Source organism: Capsella rubella, unplaced genomic scaffold (assembly GCF_000375325.1).
Source record: "Capsella rubella cultivar Monte Gargano unplaced genomic scaffold, Caprub1_0 scaffold_6, whole genome shotgun sequence".
In the NCBI taxonomy this organism is placed as follows: Eukaryota; Viridiplantae; Streptophyta; class Magnoliopsida; order Brassicales; family Brassicaceae; genus Capsella; species Capsella rubella.
Genome location: NW_006238918.1, coordinates 5,845,166 through 5,866,442, shown reverse-complemented (window position 1 = coordinate 5,866,442; position 21,277 = coordinate 5,845,166). Strand labels below are relative to the sequence as shown.

At 37.3% G+C, this 21,277-nt stretch overlaps 7 protein-coding genes across 8 annotated transcripts; 4 read left to right on the top strand and 3 right to left on the bottom strand.

Annotated features, from left to right (window-relative positions):
- Window positions 1-4,288, bottom strand: LOC17883186 (disease resistance protein TAO1). Its single transcript, XM_006290155.2, has 4 exons — window positions 3,739-4,288; window positions 2,569-3,670; window positions 2,171-2,470; window positions 1-2,079 (listed from the first exon to the last, which is right to left on the bottom strand). The coding sequence occupies exons 1-4, from the start codon at window positions 4,206-4,208 to the stop codon at window positions 103-105; spliced, it is 3,849 nt and encodes a 1,282-aa protein (XP_006290217.1). The 5' UTR covers window positions 4,209-4,288; the 3' UTR covers window positions 1-102.
- Window positions 4,289-4,391: 103 nt separating this feature from the next.
- On the bottom strand, window positions 4,392-6,153 carry LOC17882793. 2 transcript variants are annotated; one of them, XM_006286558.2, is made up of 6 exons: window positions 5,998-6,153; window positions 5,586-5,758; window positions 5,453-5,505; window positions 5,239-5,353; window positions 5,027-5,149; window positions 4,392-4,947 (listed from the first exon to the last, which is right to left on the bottom strand). In XM_006286558.2, the coding sequence occupies exons 1-6, from the start codon at window positions 6,112-6,114 to the stop codon at window positions 4,578-4,580; spliced, it is 951 nt and encodes a 316-aa protein (XP_006286620.1). In that variant the 5' UTR covers window positions 6,115-6,153; the 3' UTR covers window positions 4,392-4,577. The 2 variants fall into 2 exon arrangements, with proteins under 2 accessions (XP_006286620.1, XP_023637015.1); XM_023781247.1 differs by having other exon boundaries at window positions 5,661-5,758.
- A 90-nt stretch (window positions 6,154-6,243) lies between these two features.
- On the top strand, window positions 6,244-8,675 carry LOC17881632 (tRNA (guanine-N(7)-)-methyltransferase). Its single transcript, XM_006288240.2, has 8 exons — window positions 6,244-6,648; window positions 6,862-6,918; window positions 7,011-7,086; window positions 7,523-7,602; window positions 7,720-7,769; window positions 7,863-7,947; window positions 8,064-8,162; window positions 8,272-8,675. The coding sequence occupies exons 1-8, from the start codon at window positions 6,394-6,396 to the stop codon at window positions 8,488-8,490; spliced, it is 921 nt and encodes a 306-aa protein (XP_006288302.1). The 5' UTR covers window positions 6,244-6,393; the 3' UTR covers window positions 8,491-8,675.
- An 80-nt stretch (window positions 8,676-8,755) lies between these two features.
- On the top strand, window positions 8,756-10,724 carry LOC17882299 (glycine-rich protein A3). The gene is made up of 3 exons (XM_006286333.2): window positions 8,756-8,999; window positions 9,634-9,930; window positions 10,187-10,724. The coding sequence occupies exons 2-3, from the start codon at window positions 9,678-9,680 to the stop codon at window positions 10,423-10,425; spliced, it is 492 nt and encodes a 163-aa protein (XP_006286395.1). The 5' UTR covers window positions 8,756-8,999; window positions 9,634-9,677; the 3' UTR covers window positions 10,426-10,724.
- Window positions 10,725-14,225: 3,501 nt separating this feature from the next.
- On the top strand, window positions 14,226-16,547 carry LOC17883830. Its single transcript, XM_006289517.2, has 3 exons — window positions 14,226-14,440; window positions 14,983-15,655; window positions 15,740-16,547. Exons 2-3 carry the CDS (start codon window positions 15,051-15,053, stop codon window positions 16,431-16,433), a joined length of 1,299 nt encoding a protein of 432 aa, XP_006289579.1. The 5' UTR covers window positions 14,226-14,440; window positions 14,983-15,050; the 3' UTR covers window positions 16,434-16,547.
- Window positions 16,548-16,586: 39 nt separating this feature from the next.
- On the bottom strand, window positions 16,587-18,190 carry LOC17881685 (xylulose 5-phosphate/phosphate translocator, chloroplastic). Its single transcript, XM_006289803.2, has one exon. It carries the CDS (start codon window positions 18,003-18,005, stop codon window positions 16,746-16,748), a length of 1,260 nt encoding a protein of 419 aa, XP_006289865.1. The 5' UTR covers window positions 18,006-18,190; the 3' UTR covers window positions 16,587-16,745.
- An 83-nt stretch (window positions 18,191-18,273) lies between these two features.
- LOC17883146 (AUGMIN subunit 7) lies at window positions 18,274-21,268 on the top strand. The gene is made up of 9 exons (XM_006286619.2): window positions 18,274-18,511; window positions 18,741-18,826; window positions 18,998-19,059; window positions 19,187-19,278; window positions 19,420-19,545; window positions 19,901-19,991; window positions 20,322-20,429; window positions 20,595-20,693; window positions 20,867-21,268. The coding sequence occupies exons 1-9, from the start codon at window positions 18,378-18,380 to the stop codon at window positions 21,056-21,058; spliced, it is 990 nt and encodes a 329-aa protein (XP_006286681.1). The 5' UTR covers window positions 18,274-18,377; the 3' UTR covers window positions 21,059-21,268.
- The last annotated feature ends 9 nt before the right edge of the window (window positions 21,269-21,277 follow it).

Below are 21,277 nucleotides of genomic sequence, written 5' to 3'. Positions count from 1 at the left end.
TTGTTCAAAGATCAAGTTCATGATGTATTGATGCTAGCAAAATATAAGTATCAAATATCAATCGATATATAATTATGTATACAAGCCAACAAGGTGAATCTTTCACTCTCGGATAACATTTGGTTGATGTAAGAATTCAGTTCCATGAAACTTGATCCTCTTGGGACTTGGTGGCTCGCGCAAGAACTCAGTTTCATATGCTCTTCTATTCAAAACTCTTGCTTCGTCAAATACCTTTGAAAGATCCAAATCAGAATTCTGAATTCTGTCAGACTCTCGCATCATGTCTTTGAATGATATAAGGTGCACTGCACATTTTTTAATCTCTCCAAGCGGGCTAGAAGATCCTCCTGTGTTTTCAATTGAAAATTCGAACAGGGCTTCGTTGTAAGCTCCCATGGACATGCATGTTCTGCTGAATAAAAGAAGGTGATCTGATCCAAAACACATCTTTGGAAAAGCTTTTGGATCAGGATACCACACCTCATCCATAATAATCAGCTCACAAGAATCAGCATCTTTTAAAATACAAGTGCAGTGTATCTTCAGACTGTTCATCGGGTACTGTCCATCAGCTCCAATCATGATGCAGGCAGAAAATCCTAGAATGTCAGACGATTCACTCTGAGGTAAGCGTATATTCAGAGAAGGACCCATGACTTGGTGACTGAAGCAAGCGGGTACATCATTTCCAGGAAAATAAGAATGTTCTGGTTTTGCTGACTCTAGCTTCATGTTACGGTGAATGAGAATCCGCGCTGCTTGATCCAAGTTGTAACAGTTGCTAGCTACAAGATTACGCAGACAACATTGGTTGAAGCAACCTGAGATACTTACTAGGGATGTGCAGCCATGGATGTAGATATACAAGAGACCTCGTGGAAGCTCATCGGGCAATGCCTGAAGTCTCTGGCAATTGTTTAAATTCAGTCTGTTCAACTTGGTGAGCCGTTTGATGCTTGCAGGGACGAACTTGAAATTGTTTCCACTCAGATCTAGTTCTAGCAGATTCCATAAGTTACCAATACTGTTAGGGATCTCTATCATGTTCATGTTGCTTAGGCTCAGAGCTCTCAAGTCATCAAACCTTGATAAGGGAGGACAAGCAGAATGCAACAAACCTTCTGGAGTATAGGAACTATTCCCAATAGCTAAAAGTTGAAGACGAGAAAGTTTTGCAATGGACCAAGGTGCTCGCCTTATAACTGTTTTACTGGCTTGAAGAACCTCAAGAGCTACTAAATTCCCAATGTTTTCAGGTAGTTCTTTAATACTAGTCCGATCTAAATCAAACCACCTCAAGCAGCTCATTGTCTGACAGATTTCTGGTGGAAAACTCTCCAGTAAAGAACATCCAGAAAGCTTGAGCTTTTCAAGTGATCTTAGCTCAGAAATGCTTACAGGAAGTGATTTCAGTCTTTTGTTTTCTGAAATATCCAAGGACCTAAGCTGAGAGAGATTACAGATCCTTGCAGGAATTTCTTCAATTGATGTTTCAGATATACGCAGAAGTTCTATATTTGTGGCAGCACGAGGGAACTCATTGACATTAAGGCAACCAGACATTTCAAGAGTTTCAAGAGATGTTAGGTTCTGTAATGTGTCTGGGAGGTTCTCAAGATGTTTGCAACCGTCCAAATTCATGGATTTAAGTGAGACCAAGTGCCTTACAGAGCTTGGAAGAGTCCTGAGTCTCTGGCAATCTGACATATCCAATTCGACGAGATAAGAGAGACGGCTGATTGATGATGGAAGTTCCTCTATCTTTGTACTGCTCAGATAGAGTCTTATAGTATTCCAACAAATTTCTGGAAAACGCTTTAGACTTGAGCATCCACTCATGTCCAATGTCTCAAGCGACTTCAAAGTTATTCCAACCGGAATGTTCTTGAGTTGGATGCAATTAGTCAGGTAGAAGCTAGAAAGTCTCTTAAGATTCTTGATAGATGGGGTAACCTCAACCAATCTTTGGGAATAGGAAAGGTTTAACTCCTCCAGATTTGTGGCTTTCGAGAGATCAGGAATTTCGACAAGGTATTTACAGCGAGTAAGATCCATTTTCTTCAAGTTCCTTAGAGGCTGAAAATTATTACATCAAACTGTTTTAGCATCTCGTCCAATAACAAATAACAAAAAGGGAAATTATCTGCAGTTTATATAGAGAAATTACCTGGATCCCATCCCAAAGTTTTTCAAGATTGCTATTACTTATACAAAGTTCAACAAGAAAATCAGGACAAAATCTTGAAGGCATAGTCTTTAAAGGGTATCCATCCCAACGTAGATAACGAAGCTTCCGTGGGAGATTACTGAGGCCATCAGGTAGATGCAGTCTAGTCTCTCCATCAAACGAAAGATCATAGAAGTTGAGAAGCTTGAGATTAGATAATCCTTCAAAAGCTCGATCACTGGCAAATACCTCAGAAATTTCAGAGAGGTTCAGAGAGATCCCTTCAACAAGTTGTGTTCCCTAAAGAAATTAAGAAGAAGCTATCAAAAGTCAAAATCATTTACATGAAGATTCTAAAAAGATGGATTGAGAAGAGAAGCACATGCACTTTAACTTACAGTAGAATTTTCTGAGAGCAACTCACAGATGTCTTCAGGATCCCATAAAAGTAACCGTTGGGTTGGGTTGTTAACTGCTTGTAAACGAACAAGCTCTCTACCCATCCGTTCAAGCAAATCATGCATCTTTATGCATCCATTTGATACAGCTATCAAAGACTTCTCTGTAAGAACTGTGATACTGATTGCAGCAGCATAGCCACAAAGATCCAGAATTTTTATGACATAATCGACATGCTTCATGTTATAGAAGCATGATATATAGAGAAAAATAGCCTTCTCTTGCTCATCCAATCCATCGTAGCTAACTCTCAGAACATCCATGATTTCACTATGAGGGTAAGTTTTAAGCCTTGCAAGGGTGCTTTGCCATTCTTTTTGGCTTCTTCGACAGAGAAAGCAGCCTAAAACTCGTAGGGCCAGTGGAAGACCAGAAGCATAGTTAATAGCTTGCACCGATAACTCTTGAAACCCATGTGGAATTATAATCTCATTTCTGAAAGCATAGTAAGAAAAGAGCTGGAGAGCTTCTTTTTTGGGTAAACACCTCACTTTATATACCAAATCTATGCCATGAGAAACTAGCAAATGTCTATCCCGTGTTGTCACAATGATTCTGCTTCCCGGACCAAACCAATCAATCTCTTTCACCAGTTCATTCAGTTGCTCAGATCTATCTACATCGTCGAGCACAATCAAAACCCTTTTATGTCTTAACCTTTCTTTTATCATGCTACGAAAAGAAACCGAGTCCCACGCTTCTTTCTCTCTCTCTCGAAACATTCTGCATAAAAACTCCCCTTGTAAACGCCTAACTCCATATCTGTTACTGACTTCCTTCACATTATCCATGAAGCAATGAGCTTGAAATCGAAATGAGAGTTGATTGTATAAGTATTTAGCAATCGTAGTTTTGCCAACTCCACCCATTCCCCAAATCCCCACCATCCGAACATCTTCGTCCTCCATAGACATCATAGAATGCAGAAAGTCCATATGGGAACTCATACCAATCAACCCTTCTGAATCATCATATAAAGTCGAAACCAGTTGATCAGATATGTCTTTAACAACCTTCTTAATCAGCTTCGACTCATCCCTCCTACCATACAAAGTTCATCACTTTAATAACTTTAAATACACACCAACTAGACTATCTTAGAAACTTACCAATTCCGAGAATCTTCACCAGAAATAGAAGCCAACTTCGTCAAAGCTTCTTTCCATTTTCTCACTTTCTCTTTATCACTGTGACTCTCAACATGTTCACCAATACCTCCCCTCTGTGATCTCACCTCCGAAGGATCAACCTCGTAGAAAATGGGTAAAACTGTCTGGTTAATCGTTTCTTCACATTCCATGATCTTCAAGAGCTCGTCTAAACACCAGCTTGAAGCTGCGTAGTTCCTAGAGACCACGACGATGGCGAATCTGGAGCCTTTGATCGCATCTCCAAGCTCTGGGGAGATGGATTTACCTCTCTGTAGATCCAAATCGTCTCTGAAAGCGTTGATCCCCATCCGATCAAGCTCGGAGAAGAGATGGCTCACAAATGTTTTACGCACATCTTCTCCTCTAAAACTCACGAAAACGTCCGTTCTCCATACGGCTGAAGAAGACGAAGAAGAATGAGAAGCCATGGATTCTCTCTGAGCTTTACCACATAAAAATTGTTGCTATTTTCACATAAGAAATTGTTTCTACTATCATCATCATCTAGTGATTGATTCTCCAAAACGGAAAAGTCAGAGACAGAGTCAGAGTCAACATAAAAATAAAACCTTTTTGTCCTCTTCTGCCGTGAAAGACGCTGAAACAGTTGATTCTCTGAAGGTTTCGATTTTCCAGTATCTTTGAGAAAGTATACATGATTGATGACATTTAACAGATAAGGGTTCAAAAGAGTAAAATATAAATATACAATGTGATTAGAGTTTGTTTTGTAGGTGAAGAGATTGAAACAATTAGGACATAACGTTCTTGAGGAAGTTGTAATCAATGTTGCAAAATCACTCAAGGAGGTGGTGAATCCAGTCCTTTACAATAAGCGGTGAGCCATACCAAGGTCTGGTTTCATCGTCCGAACCAACAGGTGAGTGGTAAACACCGTCGAAGCTAACATTAAGTGCACCTTCAAGATGAGCTGAAACCTCAGGAACCACTCCATCACCCCACACATCAGCTCTTCCACACACTTGCTTGTATCCTTGCCCTATAAAACGAGCGCGGAAACTAGGCCCTGAAGAAACCGATGAATCGTTCTTCTTGTTGCTTGATATAGAAAGCTCTGAAATCGCTTCTCCGCTATCGATTCCAACAGTCACATCAGAATCAACATCTGCATCTGCATTGTCCACCAAAGGAGCTCCACGAATGTATCTAAGTATGAAGTAAAAAATTCAGATTCCAAGTTTAGACATAGGTTTCACAAATATTGGTTTAAAGAAGAAGCCTTTACCTCCCGGCAATACAGACATATCTCAGCTCAGGAGTGTAAACAGCTTTTGCACAATGATCTTCGACATAGTAGAGAAGACCTCTTGTTTGGTCAATAACTCCTGATTGTCCTCTCGGTGGTGGTCTAAACGGGTTACAAAACCACATAGTTAGAACATTGAAGCAATATCTCTCAAGAGGTCTAAGAAAGTAAATTGACATTTTGTTACCTACAAGTGAGGCGTACCAAGCGTCAACAACAAGGAGATATCAGAGTTTCCGTATTCTTCCATGTAAACTCGAGCAAGCCAACCTCCAGCTGAGTGTCCAATCAATGACAATCCTTGACCTACAAGGGACGAAACTAGCAGCTAAGTATGATCCAAAAACACAAAGCAACAAGTTTTAGCTTAACCTATCTGCATCCAAATCAAAATGTGAGATTTACCTTGAGCTAACACATTGGCTTCACGGACTGCATCATCAATTCTATTCAAGTACCTGATCATCCATAAACAAGATTCATCATTTGAAACCACCCAAAAATTCCAAAACACAACATTCACAAAAAAAACAGGTACCAATCAAGAACAGGACGAGGGCGGAGCGTGCCACGCCAGTAGGCTGGATCAACCAAACCGGCTGCATTCCTAAACCAATCAAGCCTTGAGACAGCTGCAACCACGGAAGGAACACCGTACTCACCCAATGTTACCTCCAACTTCTTGTAGTCTCCTGAATTGTTCCCTAACCCCTAAAATCCAATTCCACAAAGGAACCATTTATTGAGATATGAAACCCACTATGGAATCATATAACTCAGAAACCAAGTTTTGGACTTTAAATACGTTTCAAAAGGAAGAATCTAGAAAATCTAAAACTACACGAAACAGAGAATTAAGTGAAACTAAAAATAAAAATCTCTTATTTATCTGTGGAACCACATTTTCAACTATAGTATTCTCATTCAGAAATCATGAGGACGTTAATTACCGGGAGAATGACGGCGGGACGGTGTTTGACTTCACCGGCGGAAGAGGAGGAGGAGGATGACGCGACAGCGGAGAAGTTTGGCCTCAGCCTGAGCGATGGAAGAATCGCTGAGGCCATCCTAATAAGTGGCTCTGAGAGTTCAAGCGGAGAAAGCTGAGTGTTTAAAATCCACATGTTCTGGTATATTTTGTTGTATTTACGAAAACACCCCATTTGTTTCAAATCTCATCACATTAAGTACAAAACTCTTGAAAGATTTATTTTTATAGATTGAGAAAACACAGCTGCCTCCTCTTTCTCATAACTCAGGCACCAGAAGAAAGAACACTGAAAAGAAAACATTTTTATGGTTGAATCCAATTAATCGAATCCTGCTTTTATCCTCCGAACAAAAAAATGGCTACTCTATGTCAAGCTTGCTCTTCGTCTTCAACTACACCATTGCTTCTGGCGAAAAGGGTGTTTTCCCTAGCTTCATCGCCGTATCTCTTCACGAGCGGATACAAAACCCCTCGACACTGTAGCAGCTTCAGAGCATTTAACTCTGCGTCTGCGTCTACCTCAGTTTGTGTCGATTTAAAGGAACTGAGAAGCAATGAATTGGTGGATTTGGAGTATGCAGAGCTAAACCTCATGCATAAGATATTTGAAGTATCCTCCTTTCTTTGCTATTCATTTCTTTGTTAACTCTAATTTCAATTTTGTTTCCAATATTTTGGTTTCTGGGTATTGCTCGTATTTCGGATAAATGTTATATTTTCTCTCTGTTGTTCCAAGTAGAGAGCTTTTCATCGTCGTAGGCTCTTCTAATTAGTGGTTAGGATTGAGTTATCATATGTTTTTTTCTCTCTGTGTTTGTTTCAGGACGTGGGTCATGTAAGAATCAGGCAGCATGTTAATCCTCTCAGTTCCTCTTTCTCTGTAAGTGGATAATGTTGCAAAGTTTGTGACAGCTTTTTACCATGTTATGTGAGATGGCATAAATGATTTACAAAGGTCTTTCTTTCTGATAGAAACCAGCTCCAGTTCCTGTTTGGGATGAAGTTTATAAGGATCCATCACTTCCTCTGATGGTGGATATTGGAAGTGGTAACTTGTGAGCTTACTTACAACTTGTGGGACTTGTGTTTTCTCTCAACTCAACTCTGTTTATAGTTTATTTCCTTAAGTTGATTTATGCTTCTTCGAGCTATGCGCGAAAGATGATTTCGTAGGAGGGAAACATTATTTTACCACCAATATTGTTCTCTTAGTTGATGAGTTACATTTACAGATTAGTTCTCTTGGAAGCTTTTGGTTGCATAATTTGTCATCTTTCTGTGGAATCTAAATTCGATTTTGGGCAGTCAAATAGCTCTCCCTTAAATTTTTCCTGGTCTTGCACCTCTCTCATACTTGAAATGTGTTGTCGACTTTAAAAAACAAAACTTTCCTATTTGATTTCTGTTCTTGAGTCTCTCCCTTATAAATGGTTTTTGGATTTGGATTCTTCAACTAACAATGTGGTTACTTCTTTATATTTTAGGTAGTGGCAGATTTCTCCTATGGCTAGCTAATAAGGATGCTGGATCGAGAAATTACTTGGGGCTGGAGATACGTAAGAAAGTAGGCATCAAGCTTCGTTGACAATTTCAAATTCACTTGACTAATCATCTGCATTAGCTAGTTGTAGTTTGGGTAACATTGGTCTTAACAAGTTCAATTTCCCACATTTCTTTGCAGCTGGTCAAACGCGCCAACTTTTGGGTGGATGATCTCGGACTTTCAAACGTGTAAGTTTCCAAAAAAACTTAAGAAGATGTTTAGAATACGCCGCCTCTGTGTTATACTAACTTACTTTGATGGATATTTGGATGGGTTTTCAGACACTTCATATTTGCAAACGCCATGGTTTCCTTTGAACAGCTTATAACAAGTTATCCTGGACCGTTGGAGATTGTCTCAATCTTGGTAAGTGATGAAGAAAAGTTGTAATAAGCATCCGAGTAAGAGAATGTTTCCAGTCTCTATCTTGATGGGATAATGCTGATCCAACTTCTTTGTTTTGGGGATTGTAAAAAATGCAGTGTCCAGATCCTCATTTCAAGAAACGTCATCAAAAGAGACGTGTTGTCCAAAAGCCCTTGGTGAATTCCATTATTCAAAACCTAAAACCCGGCGGAAAGGTAGAGAAGACTTGAATTATCTGTAATAGCTTTCTCTGCCCTCCAAAGTCTACCAAAAGCTTGTACATACTTAATATACTTGTTTTTTGTGTGTTTGGCTTGTCCACAGATCTTTGTGCAATCAGATGTACTGGATGTAGCTCAAGACATGAGAGATCAGTTCGACGAGGAATCAAATGCTCTCCAACATGTGGACACAGTTGAAACAGAGGATGATGGTTGGGTGATGAAAAACCCGATGGGTATACGAACGGAAAGAGAGATACACGCAGAATACGAAGGTGCAAGAATCTACAGAAGACTTTACCAGAAACGTCAGCTTACATGATTCAGTCTCCCTCAATCTGGTCGTTTAAGTTGAATAACCGAGTCGTTTTAAACCAAACCGTACCGGACTTTTTAGTTTGATTAAACAAGTCACGTGACTTTAAAAAGAATTTTGTAATGGATTAGGGTGTGTCTTAATTTGACTGGAATCAGATCCTTCATCCTTATCGTGATTATTTTTCATTATCTATAGAACTTATTCGTACTATTTTTTCATTCTTTTAATAAGTTTTGAAAGATGATTTAATTGGTCGGATAGGACCAATGTTGAAAATAGAGAGAAAAAAAACTTATAAATGAAGGAAAAATAAAGCGCGTGCGTGGAAACTACGTCTCAGGCGTTTCCTCTGCTTTCGACAAACGCGGAAGTATATATATTGCAGACGACGGGACCGTGATCTTTTCAGAATTACGAAATCGAATCAAGTCTCGTTCTTTCTTTCTGGGCAATTGCTTGAAGACCGTCGCAGTGTCGAATCCGCGATAATCAGATTAAAAAGAACCCTAAAGGTTGGTACTCACATCTTCTTCTTTTTTGTTTAAATTTCTAATTTCTGTGTTTTGTGTGTTGAATAGTAGCATTCAATCTCGTGATATGGGGATCTTTATGTTCTGTCTATGTTAAGCTTACTGAAGCTGATTTGGGGATCTTTATGTTCTGTCTATGATGAGCTCACTGAAACTGATATGGGGATCTATATGTTCTGTCTATGTTGAGCTTACTGAAGCTAAGATTTTTTAAAAACCCTAGAACAGTTCTATAAACTTCTAAATGTTTTCACAACAAAATTGATTATTTTTGTTCGCTTAGAGAAGTCGGATTTGATTGTTTGGTGAAGTTTCTTAATCAGAAGCATCCTTCTGTGAATGAATTGTCGATCAAAGAAATAACTGTTTTTTGCTCTTCTCTTATCCTTTTCTTAAACTTTTGAACATGTTCTGTTGAGTTCTCTTTTAAGATCACATCGTATATAATTTGTCTCTCTTGAAGTTGAGTATTTTTTTACTAGCATTAACTTTTGAAATTTTGAGTCGACGCGGACATTCACTTAGCCTATTAGTACTTATCCTCACACAGAGTTTATGTGACAAAGTTATCTGTTGTCTTTCATAATCTAATGCCAATGTGTTTTCTTCTTTACAGTTTAGTAACCCTTTACTCTGAAAACCAAAGTGTCACAAAAAAAAATGGGAGATGATCATCATAATCACAAGGACAAAGGACTCTTTCACCACTTAGCAGGATTTGCAGGCGGACATTACCCGCCTCATGGTCACGGTTATGGTCATCATGGTCATGGTTATGGAGCTCCTTATGCATACCCGCCACCCCCTCCGCCTCCTCCTCATTATGGCTATCCACCAGCTGCTTATCCTCCACACGGTGGTTACCCTCCAGCTGGTTATCCTCCAGCCGGTTATCATCGTCCATCTCACTCTGGTAATTTCAATCTCTACTTTACATTCTTCCTCATACAAATGTCTTTACATAATTACATGTTGGTGGTATTTAGGCTTTTGATTGTTGTTCTGTATTTGCTTTTATTGTATAGTTGCGTATTTTTTTTTCGCCAAATGACTCTATAACCTTTTGTATCTTCAAAACAAACTACATTTGTAAAACATAGCAAATGACATTTGAAACAATTGAGACCTTTGACTTGATGTTTAATGAGGAAATCCAATTAATGTTACAGGACATCACCACGGAGGTCTAGGAGCGATGATAGCTGGTGGACTGGCTGCAGCAGCTGGTGCTCACCATATGTCTCACCATGGACACTATGGTCACCACCACGGTCACGGCTATGGCTACGGGTATCACGGTCACGGGAAGTTTAAACACGGCAAGTTCAAGCACGGGAAATTCGGAAAACGCTGGAAACATGGGATGTTTGGGAAGCACAAGGGGAAGTTCTTCAAGAAATGGAAGTGATCTTTTTATCCCCCAAACTTCAAAGATATCATCATTACATAGCTATAAATATTAATAAGTCTGTAAAAAATTACATAGTTATTATACCAAGCCTAGGTAGAGGTTAGAAAGTTGTGATCTTTCTTTCTTGCTGGGGTTTGGTTTTTATGAAGCATTTTGTTTTACATTGGCATTGTATGTATGTATAAAGGTTTCTACTTTTCGTAGTTGGAAACTGAGATCCACTTGTTTGAGAAAACGATTGACTCTTTAATATTTGATGTGGAACCTTCAATAAACTTGTTACTGTAGTTCCTTTTTTCCTGGAGTTGAAAGTATGATTAAGACTGGTTTAGTGAATACTTATCCACTTTTTGTGTTATTGGGCAAATTGTTTCTAGGTTTGGTTTTAAGGAATAATATGAACCATTAATGAAGAAAAAGTAACTTGGATTTTGTATATAAAGAGAGGTATTAAGATGCTTTTGAGTTTGCTGCCAACCTAGGAAATTTTTTACAAAGTGGAAGACAGAAATGCTAAAAAGAGTTAAGAAAAAAAAAAGTTGGCAAAAGACAACATTATCTATCCAACCTGTCACTAGTTTTAATTTTAATTATAATCTACTAAATTTATATAATTCTCAATCATTCATCAATCCAATGGTTGATTATATATCTGCAATGTGATATTTGATGATCCTCTAATTAATCTTATGATAATTGGGTGTATACGACTATTAAGATAAAATAAAGGATTAGGCGGGCACACAAACTTTTGATTTCATGAACTGAGTTTGTGTTTGTTTATACTATAGACTATAGTGATATTATCTTAACGTGACTGAGGTCTTAATATACACATTTTGTTTCTTTTCACTGATATGATCACAACAGTTTGAATTTATATGTATTTTTTTAATATGATGATAACATGTTCCGATTTGAATAAGAGAATATTATAAAGTTTTATTATACTGTATGTGTTATATTAAATATCAAAAGTAGAACATGACAAAAGATTAGTTTAACCATAATTTTGACATTGTTCATTGATTCATATGGGATGCTTGACAAATATATAAATGACAAGTTCTTGATTATTAAGAATTTCGGATCTGTAGAGAATACACAAAATCAACCTACTTTAACAAAAACAATCCGGGAGATAAGAATAGATCAGGGAATTAAAACTATTGTATTGATAAATTTTAATTAGCTATGAACTTTGTTCGACTTGTGATACAAAACAAACTCCAAAGTCGATCGGTGAAAATTAAATTCAAGAAGATGAACAAACTGTAAGATTAGATAGAGAAGTCGCTCATTGATTCTCATAATCAAGTGTTATGTGTCAAAAGATCCTGAAATGGCAAGAGGATGGATGCAATCAAACTCTCTGAAGCAAAGAAAGGAAAGAAACTCTCTACATACATAAAAGTGCGATTAGAATGATCGTATCATGAAAATAATGGTTTTATAAGATAAAGAGAAGAATCAAAAAGATTAATTGACAATAAAGCAGACAGAATAAAATTAAGGATCTTGTGGTTAATCATCAAATTAGTCCAAGCTAAAAATTGATTTTGCTTAATTAATGCATGTTTTTGTAACCGCTCTTAGACTTAAGCGTACCACTTGAAAAATTTCAACAAACACGAACCACAAATATTATTACATAAAGATAGATAGATATAAAATACCCAAATAATGTGTTTTCTCACACTTATATGCTTCTTTGGGTGCTATAACTCTTCAGCAATGACCACTGTTCTTCTTTATAATATCGACCCAAAAATAAGATAACCAAAAAACCAAAAATCTCTCCGTAAAGAATGTACATGTAACATGACTTAGGAAAAAATACATTTTCAAAATTTCTAATTTGATTTTTGCTTAAATATAGAGGAAAGTCCACAAAGCTATCTACATTTTCAATCATTATTTTTCTACTTGATCAATAAGTTATTCACTATTCAAGGTTTCCATTTTGCTTAGACGTTATTCTTTTTTTCTTTTCTTGAAACCCCAACCAAATTAATTTGGGGAACTCAAAACAGTTTAAGACATCATTTAATACAGAGAATCTAGACATGAACATATATACTATTATATAGTTCTGATTCAAAAGAGGGCAAAAGAAGAAGTCTGAGAGAGATGATGAACTAAATGACAGTAAGAGAAGCACATGTCGAAAGATGTCAGCTCCTCGATAACCCATCTCTTTCCTCCTTTGCGGCTCTTTCTTTTTTTATTTATTTTTATTTTTTATATCTTATTTAGAGAAAGTTGCATCATATTGTAAAATTTGGTACTAATCAATAATCATATCAAATTAATTATAAACAGGAGATATAAGTGGAAACAAATTTAGCGAGTCTATCTCTACATTTTATAGTAAACGTCGTGCAAATATATAATTATCCATTTTATATCTCTCGACTCTCATGGTGCATGATTGTGAATTTTAAAAAGAAAAATAGTGAAAATAATTTACAAGTTTCGATGACCACCACGTCTAGTAGACTACTAGTAGTTCAATTATGAAATTTTATATCAAATTTTGCATATTCTTGAAAAACAAAACTAAAATACTAAAATAAAGTTGGACAGTTGGGATATGAAGTCAGGCTTATGTGTCTGAAAGTGATTAGATTTTTTTCTTTTGTATGTAAAGGAGAAAACATGGCTCCAGCTGTATTCACGTACCCATATGATAATCCCATCTACTTAATATTCTTAACATTTTTTTCTTGTTTATTCCATATTCTTAATATAATAATTAGATAAACTCGATAATAATTTGTGTGTGTTTTGTTACGTAAATTGACTTCTTTTTTTTTTTTGGATATTATCTTTTTTTTTTGTTTTTTATCCTCACCAAACACTATATTTAACCTACCCTCTAGTTCAATAATTCGAGTGGGTTGAAGTTATTATTGTTGATAAAATAAGGAGTGACACCCATTTATTTAATACTAAATCATTATAATAGTTCCTCAAACATGCTTTGAGGATGGGGCTATTATTATTTTTTTAAGTAAAAACTAGGTACCAAATATTGAATCATGTTGAAATCTAGACAATAACATATAATATACTGATATTTTAAATAATTATTTATAGTTATGAACTTCAAATTAATATTAGTGAAATTTTATTTTCATCTATTAAATTTATATCATAAGAATATTGTTTAAAAAATTATATTAAAAAAATATCTAATAGTATAATATAAGAAAAACTAAAATGTGATGTGATAGAATATGAGTGGACAGATGTTTAAAGCATTAATTTCCATAGCATGTTTGTTCGTATACATTTAAGAAACCATATCGTTTTTAAAATAAGATTATAACAATTTTATATTTGAATTTTATTAAAATTTCATAATTAATACCGAATACATAAACTATTAAATTTGATGGAAGAACTCATTACTAAAATATTCCAATGGAGTAAAATTTACATAGCATGTAGTAAAACTATAATGAATGTTTTTTTTTCTCGGATCAATGAAAAAAATATATTATGTAATTGTAAGTTTGACGTAAAAAAAAAAAAGGATAAAAGAGGAGATAAATAAATTGCAAAAAGAGGAGCAAAAATAGAAACCCTTTATTTGCGTTTATATTCTCCCCGTCAATTTCGTAGCCAAAGAATATCACACACCATTTTTTCTTCGGGTGTTAGAATATTTTTACTTACACAGCAAAAACGAGAGAGAGAGAAGAAGAAGAAGAAGACGAAGAAAAAGAAAAGTTTCTCTCTTTGGGGCTTTGTGAATACCAAAAAAATCGAAATCGCATCACAATCATCTTAATAATAACAATAATCTTTAAATCTCTCTCTATGTTTCTGTTCCCTCTCTCTCTTTGATTCTTCTGCTACCATTTCACTACTATTCTCATTTCTTTTTTGGTTTTTACGAGAGGATTTTGTAAAGGTTCTAGCTTTCTTGGGATCTATCAGATTGTCTTTTACCAAAAAAAAAAATCTATCAGATTGTCTTGAAAATTATGCTTACGGGTTTACACAGGTTTGTACCATAATTCTAATTTGTTTCTTTCTTTCCTCATTTCTTGAAAAATCCTAATTTTTTCTGCTCTTATTTATTGTTTCATCAAAAAAATTGAGCTCTTTTCACTTAATTTGATTCTCTCTCTGCTTCTTTGTGTTTCATTACCTCGACTTGAATTGGTTATATTATAGCTTGAGCAGCTTATATTTAGCTTTAAGGTTTGTTAAATGTAATGGAGTTTGTCTCTTGCTGTTGTTTAATCTAAGTATTTTAATCTCTTAGAGCTTGAAGCTTTAAGTTTACTTAATAGTAGAAGTCATGTGGAAAAAGGAAAGATAATTAAATTCTCTAGCTTAGTGGTGTTGTCATAAAGAAAAAGAGAGGGAAATTTCTATTTCAGTAGAAGTGTTTTAATGATTGTTTGAACAGTTCATCTATTAGTTTCTTAAGGCACTAGAGTGTTGTTTTGTTTCATACTTTTGTTGTGTTCTCAGTTTCTGTTGATTTTGGTTTAACTTTGGTTTAATCTCTTTCCTTCTTTGGTGTTGGCTTGTTGTTAGGTTGATTGATCGTACCACCATGGATATGCAGCCTCTGTGATCCAATGGGGGCAATTTTCTGACATTTAATGGATCCCCAAGCTTTTATTCGCCTATCTATTGGCTCTCTCGCTTTAAGAATTCCAAAGATCCTCTTAAATTCTTCCTCAAGATCAGGTGAGAAGAAGAACTGTTCTTCTCAATGTTCTTGTGAAATAAAACTCCGAGGCTTTCCTGTTCAAACAACATCTGTCCCTTTGATGCCGTCCCTAGATGCTGCTCCTGACCATCATAGTGTTTCCACAAGCTTTTATCTTGAAGAATCTGATTTGAGAGCTCTTATGACCCCTGGATGCTTCTATACTCCTCATGCTCACTTGGAAATTTCGGTTTTTACGGGTAAAAAGACTTCGAATTGCGGTGTTGGTGCAAAAAGACAGCAGATTGGGATATTTAAGTTGGAGGTAGGTCCTGAATGGGGAGAAGGGAAACCAATGATTCTCTTCAATGGATGGATCGGTATTGGAAAAAATAAGCGGGATGGTGGCGCAGAGCTTCATTTGAGAGTGAAGCTCGATCCTGATCCTAGATATGTTTTCCAGTTTGAGGATGTTACTACTTTAAGCCCTCAGATAGTTCAACTTCGTGGCTCGGTCAAGCAACCTATCTTCAGTTGCAAATTTAGCCGAGACAGGTGACTTTTGATTTATTCATAGTTGCACAAATCTGTCTCTTTGTGTTCTCTATATAGTTGCTGATGGAGCTATTGATTCCTCAGGGTGTCACAGGTGGATCCGTTGAATGGTTACTGGTCAAGTTCAGGTGATGGAACTGAACTTGAGAGTGAGAGACGTGAGAGAAAAGGCTGGAAGGTGAAGATACATGATCTCTCTGGCTCTGCAGTTGCTGCTGCTTTCATAACAACTCCTTTTGTCCCATCCACTGGCTGTGATTGGGTCGCCAAGTCCAACCCGGGTGCTTGGCTTGTGGTCCGACCTGACCCATCTCGACCCAACAGCTGGCAGCCATGGGGAAAGCTCGAAGCTTGGCGAGAACGCGGGATCAGAGACTCTGTGTGTTGCAGATTCCATCTTTTATCAAACGGGCTAGAAATTGGAGATGTTTTAATGTCTGAAATTCTCATCAGCGCTGAGAAAGGCGGGGAATTTTTAATCGATACGGATAAGCAGATGCTAACGGTTGCAGCTACCCCGATTCCAAGCCCGCAGAGTAGCGGAGACTTCTCAGGTCTGGGACAATGTGTGTCTGGAGGCGGGTTTGTAATGAGCTCAAGAGTGCAAGGGGAAGGAAAAAGCAGTAAGCCCGTGGTGCAGTTGGCTATGCGGCATGTAACTTGCGTGGAAGATGCAGCCATTTTCATGGCGCTTGCAGCAGCTGTTGATCTTAGCATTTTGGCTTGTAAACCTTTCAGGAGAATGAGCCGGAGAAGGTTCCGGCATTACTCCTGGTGAAAAAAGGAACTCTCATTTGTGTTTTTTAGTGTACAGTTTTTAAATTGGACTCAAAAGTCTCATTGTATTAGGAAGAAACTGGCTTAAGATTAAGAAATTTGACTCTTCTCAGAATCAGACCAACTTCATATTAATGGAATAAAATCCAGTAGAGGTCAAGAACTAAAGTAGATCAAAGTCTTTTAAGCAACTGAACCAGTTAACAGAAATGAAGATTCTAGTCTCATAATAAGATTTAAAACAGCAAAAAAAAAACAAAACTTGGAAAGAATACAAAAGCTTGAGGAAACATTGGATTTGCCCTTAAAACCTTTAGTTCTTCTTATCACCTCCAACTTCAATCTTCTTCTTCTTTGCGGTGGCCTGAGAATACAAGAAGGTTCCAAAAATCGCAATGGCTGATCCAAGAGCATTCAGAGGCCTAACAGGATTCCTAAACACCAAAACCGTAGAGACAATCACCACAACTCTCTTCATTGTATTCCCTACAGAGAAAGTCAATGGACTGATCTCGTCGAGGGCCTGATACGAAGATTGGTTGTACAAATGGTAGAAGACACCAGAGAGCATAACCCAAAAGTAGAACGTTGATGGTTTCCCAACAGACGCAATGGCTTTATGGTAACCTGGAACCCAATGTGATCCTTCAACGAAAATAGCCACGGGAAACAGATAAAGCAGAGAGAGTATACTGATGCAACCATACAGATTCAATCCATCAATCTCTTTAAAGCTCTGTAAACTTCGTTTAGAGTAAATGTTTCGCAATACGAAACCAACATTACTAATCATAGCTCCTGATAATCCACCTAAATTGAACGAGACTTCAGTGACTGCAGCTAAAGAACAACCCATAACGATTGGAAGAATCGATAACCAGACAGCTATTGGGTACGAATCACCGAGCAGAGACGAGAAAATAACCGAGAACACAGGCTCTGCTGATTTGATAACATGAGTGAAAGAAACAGCTACTTTGGAGAACGAGACACAAGCTGAGATGTGTCCAATAGTGTGGAACAATGCAGGACCAAGGAGAGCAATGATGAAGGGTTTTGAAATCTTAGGGCAAGGGTATAGCTTAAATGACCATAAGATTAACATCCAAATGGAACCTGCAAAGAGCTGAAACGAAGCGAGAAGCCATGGATAAGGGAAGACATTGAGTGCCTTTTTGTTGAAGATGTTGAAGACAATGTTCTGAAAATACCAAAGACCGAACACGATCCCTAACTGAAGAGTCTTCGCCTTCTTCGCTTTCTTCTCCGCTTCACCAAGATCGGACTCTTCGTAATCCCCATCTGGATTCGAATCCGATGACCCAGCGGCGGCGACGGATCTGGGTTTTCTCGAGAACCCAGATGTGTATCCGGGGTTAGTGAGTGAAAGCAAGGGTTTTGAATCGGTGCGAATCTGGAGACTGGGAACCGGAGAAAGCCCTAGTGAGTAACTGTGCTTGAAGGGTTCAGGGTTGGTGACGAGCAGAGCAGAGAGACGGGTCGGTTGTTGACGGGTCCGGGTCTTGTGGAGGAGACCCGGATTCAGAGAAGGAGATAGATTCAGGGAGATCATTGCTGCTTAAGCAAGCAGAGCAACCACGAACGCAGGAGAAGAGAGAGAGAGGGAGAGAGAAAAGAGATAACTTTGGTTTCGGCTTGTGGGTCGTCGTCGGCTCTGGACCGAACGTCAGAGATCCGTTGGGAAGTACAAATTTTTTTTGAAAGCTCTGTTCTTGGACTTTGTGTTTCCTTCCAATATAGTACACCTTTAACCAAACAAAAAAGTTATTATATAGTTTTTTGGGAAATCCCTAATTTTTTTTACGACACTTTTTAAATTTTTTATTCCAATTTTTTTTTTTTTTTACCATCGGCGAGGCTAGTGTCAGATCTCGAGATTTGAATCGTTGTTGAAGACGTCGCCGGAATCAGTGGGAAGAGGAAAATGGCGGCGAAGCAGATGGAAGAGATACAGAAGAAGCTAGGGTTGCTTAACTATCCTAGGGCAAATGCTCCTGCTCAATCTCTCCTCTTCGCCGGGATGGAACGTTACGCTCTTCTCGAATGGCTTTTCTTCAAGTAAATCTCTTCTTCTCCGACTTTATGTGTCTGTTTCCGATCATATACCGGAAAACAAAACTGGGAAACTTTTAATTTTTAAGATCTATTGAACTAGCACAATTTTGAAAATTTCGAGTCTAATCAAAATCTGTTGACACTGTGTTTGGTCAATGTCAAAATGGAGAAATGGGTCTGCTTGAATTGCTTGAGTAACCTGAAATTTTTCTTCTTTTGGCTATTCTTCAAGGTTATTGGGTGATAAATCTCCTTTCTCACAGCAAAATCTCCAAGGAGATGCTGGGGTTCGTGATGAAGAAACTGTTCGTATTCAGTGTAAGTGTTTCTTTTATCATATAGAATATGTTTCCATTAGTGCTTGAGCTTTGATATACAATGGTTCTTAGTTCCATTGATATTTTGGTACTCCTGGAAGAGTTTGTTTGAGTGATTGCTATTCCGGCATGTATGTTAGTTTTGATGTGTTAAAGGATTTCTTCTTTTCAGATTTGGCAGAGATAGCAAAGTTTTTGGGGATTACACCATCAGTAGATATAGAAGCCATTCAAGTAAGCTTTTTATAATTGTTAGATCATCTCTTTTACAATTGGCTTATATCTGCTCAAGTTCCACGATTGAATTTTTCTTTTGTTTTGTAAAAACTTTGAAAATGCAATAATAGTATCATTGTTACAGGGACATGGAACCTATGAAGATCGGATGGAAATGCTTCGCAATATTGTTGATTTAGTGGAGGCAAGTCTATTCTCAGATAATCAAGAATGGAGGTAGAAATATCACTTGTATCTGCAATCCGCCAGTTTATATCATTAGACTGGCATCTTGTAGTCTTTTATCTTCCTAATTCCCATCTACATTATAGTTTGTTTTGTTCTTTGAGCATAACACTGATTTTGCTTGTTCTTCAGTATTGATGAGCAGGTTGCCAAAGATATCCAGCTCATAGATGCTATTGCAGAGAGACAGTCTCTTATATTTTCTGAAGAATGTAAACTGTTCCCTGCTGATGTGCAGATCCAGTCGATATATCCATTGTAAGAACTACTTTCTCCTGCTATCTCCAAGTTACTGCACCTTTTGTCGTTATTTAGTGATTGTGGGTAATACGAATTTTCAGATGAACTGTAAGTGTAAACTTAGTTCTTCAAATCAACATATGAAATTTAGCCACTATGAGCCCCAAGGGTTAGCAATGTGTTTTTGGTGTCATTTAGTTATATCCTTTATCATTACGTATTCTTCCAGATCTACCTGGTCTTAGAGTTTTCCATTTGAGATCAAGCTTTAAATTATACTACAATTTACGTGCAAACCTAGGTCCTTAGATTCCTGTTTTATGTTTCAGCAGATGTAGTGACATTATGTTCCTTAATGGAAGTTTATTTGCAGACCAGATGTTTCAGAACTGGAGACAAAACTTTCAGAACAGGCCAAGATTCTCTCTAATCTTCAACAGAAAGTCGATGACTTGGCAGCAAAGGTGAGTTTTGTTTTGACTCTCAAGTAAAGAACTCATTGGACCAATTTGCTGTTTCGTCAGACTTGAAATATTTCACTCAACATATTCCTCATCGCACATTTGCCTGTAAACTGCATATACCAATTGCTTAACATATAACTCCTATTTCTCTTTATAAGTAGCTTCTGATGTAGCCAAGACTTGACCTTCATTCTAACTAATACTTATATGCAAACTCAATTCCTACTACTTATTGACTTGTTGATAGAAGGCCACAGTCTTGTGTTTTTAACTGCTAAGTCCAGATTGTTTCAATTAATTATGTCTTTTCTCCTTGATTTCTCCTTTCAGCATGCTTACAACCCAGATGAAGAATATACTGAAGTGGAATCTCAACTAAGGGCTCGTTTAGAATCGTTTCTTGAAACTGCTAGGGCGTTCAATACAATCTACACAAAGGTGTTTTTTCATTCTAATCATAATTCTCTCTTTTTATCAGTCTAAATCAGCTGGAAACAAATTGATTAAGTTCAGCATTTTTCTTGTAGACATGACATATGCTATTTCTTTCTATCATGCTGCATGTCGCAAAAATATGTCTGAGAATATCTTTTGATTTTTCAGGAAATTCGTCCATGGACACATATGATGGAAGTGCCTCAGCTTCATGGTTTTGGTCCTGCTGCAAACCGTTTACTGGAAGCATATAATATGCTTTTAAAGGTACCTGATTGTCTCCTATCTTATTACTTGGTTGTATCTACTATATTGAGTAGCTCTTGGCGGATGTAACTTTAGTGAGAACTGTGTTCAAGAGCCGGATCAAGTCCATATCAGTTATACTTGATTCTGATAACACGATGAAATGAAATTATTTGTGTATTGTTTGGCAACAGTTCCTAGGTAACTTGAAGAATCTAAGAGACTCACATGCAGCACTTTCCATTGGATCATCGGGGACAGTTGCTGGAGAGCCTTCTTCTGTGTCGAGAATTGTATCTGAGTGTGAAGCTGCATTGACTGTTCTCAATCGAGATCTTGGAATCCTCTCTGCTTCTATTGCTCGTGAGCAAGGCGAGCGGCTATAACTGTAACGAATTGACCACACATGAAAAGGGCTGCGTTTATTGCATCATTCAATCCTACTCCATGAATGTGATGATTTGGGTTAGAAATCATTTTAGGGGTGTGTTTGGATCTCAAGAATTGTAACTCTTTTGAGCTTTTTTTTTTTTCTCTGTTCCCAAACTTATGTAACCAAATCCATTCTAGAAGTAAAGTTTCTCATTGTTTCTTAATATAAGTCT

Coding starts and splice junctions, on each gene's coding strand:
- LOC17881632 (XM_006288240.2), top strand. CDS start 6,394: ATGGCTACTCTATGTCAAGCTTGCTCTTCGTCTTCAACTACACCATTG. Junction 6,919..7,010: donor CTCTCAGTTCCTCTTTCTCT/GTAAGTGGATAA, acceptor TCTTTCTGATAG/AAACCAGCTCCAGTTCCTGT. Junction 8,163..8,271: donor ACCTAAAACCCGGCGGAAAG/GTAGAGAAGACT, acceptor GCTTGTCCACAG/ATCTTTGTGCAATCAGATGT.
- LOC17883186 (XM_006290155.2), bottom strand. CDS start 4,208: ATGGCTTCTCATTCTTCTTCGTCTTCTTCAGCCGTATGGAGAACGGAC. Junction 3,671..3,738: donor GGTGAAGATTCTCGGAATTG/GTAAGTTTCTAA, acceptor TTTGTATGGTAG/GAGGGATGAGTCGAAGCTGA. Junction 2,471..2,568: donor TGCTCTCAGAAAATTCTACT/GTAAGTTAAAGT, acceptor TAATTTCTTTAG/GGAACACAACTTGTTGAAGG.
- LOC17883146 (XM_006286619.2), top strand. CDS start 18,378: ATGGCGGCGAAGCAGATGGAAGAGATACAGAAGAAGCTAGGGTTGCTT. Junction 18,827..18,997: donor AGAAACTGTTCGTATTCAGT/GTAAGTGTTTCT, acceptor TCTTCTTTTCAG/ATTTGGCAGAGATAGCAAAG. Junction 20,694..20,866: donor CATATAATATGCTTTTAAAG/GTACCTGATTGT, acceptor GTTTGGCAACAG/TTCCTAGGTAACTTGAAGAA.
- LOC17883830 (XM_006289517.2), top strand. CDS start 15,051: ATGGATCCCCAAGCTTTTATTCGCCTATCTATTGGCTCTCTCGCTTTA. Junction 15,656..15,739: donor TGCAAATTTAGCCGAGACAG/GTGACTTTTGAT, acceptor TTGATTCCTCAG/GGTGTCACAGGTGGATCCGT.
- LOC17881685 (XM_006289803.2), bottom strand. CDS start 18,005: ATGATCTCCCTGAATCTATCTCCTTCTCTGAATCCGGGTCTCCTCCAC.
- LOC17882299 (XM_006286333.2), top strand. CDS start 9,678: ATGGGAGATGATCATCATAATCACAAGGACAAAGGACTCTTTCACCAC. Junction 9,931..10,186: donor TCATCGTCCATCTCACTCTG/GTAATTTCAATC, acceptor TTAATGTTACAG/GACATCACCACGGAGGTCTA.
- LOC17882793 (XM_006286558.2), bottom strand. CDS start 6,114: ATGGCCTCAGCGATTCTTCCATCGCTCAGGCTGAGGCCAAACTTCTCC. Junction 5,759..5,997: donor GTCCCGCCGTCATTCTCCCG/GTAATTAACGTC, acceptor ATTGGATTTTAG/GGGTTAGGGAACAATTCAGG. Junction 5,354..5,452: donor AGCCAATGTGTTAGCTCAAG/GTAAATCTCACA, acceptor CGTCCCTTGTAG/GTCAAGGATTGTCATTGATT.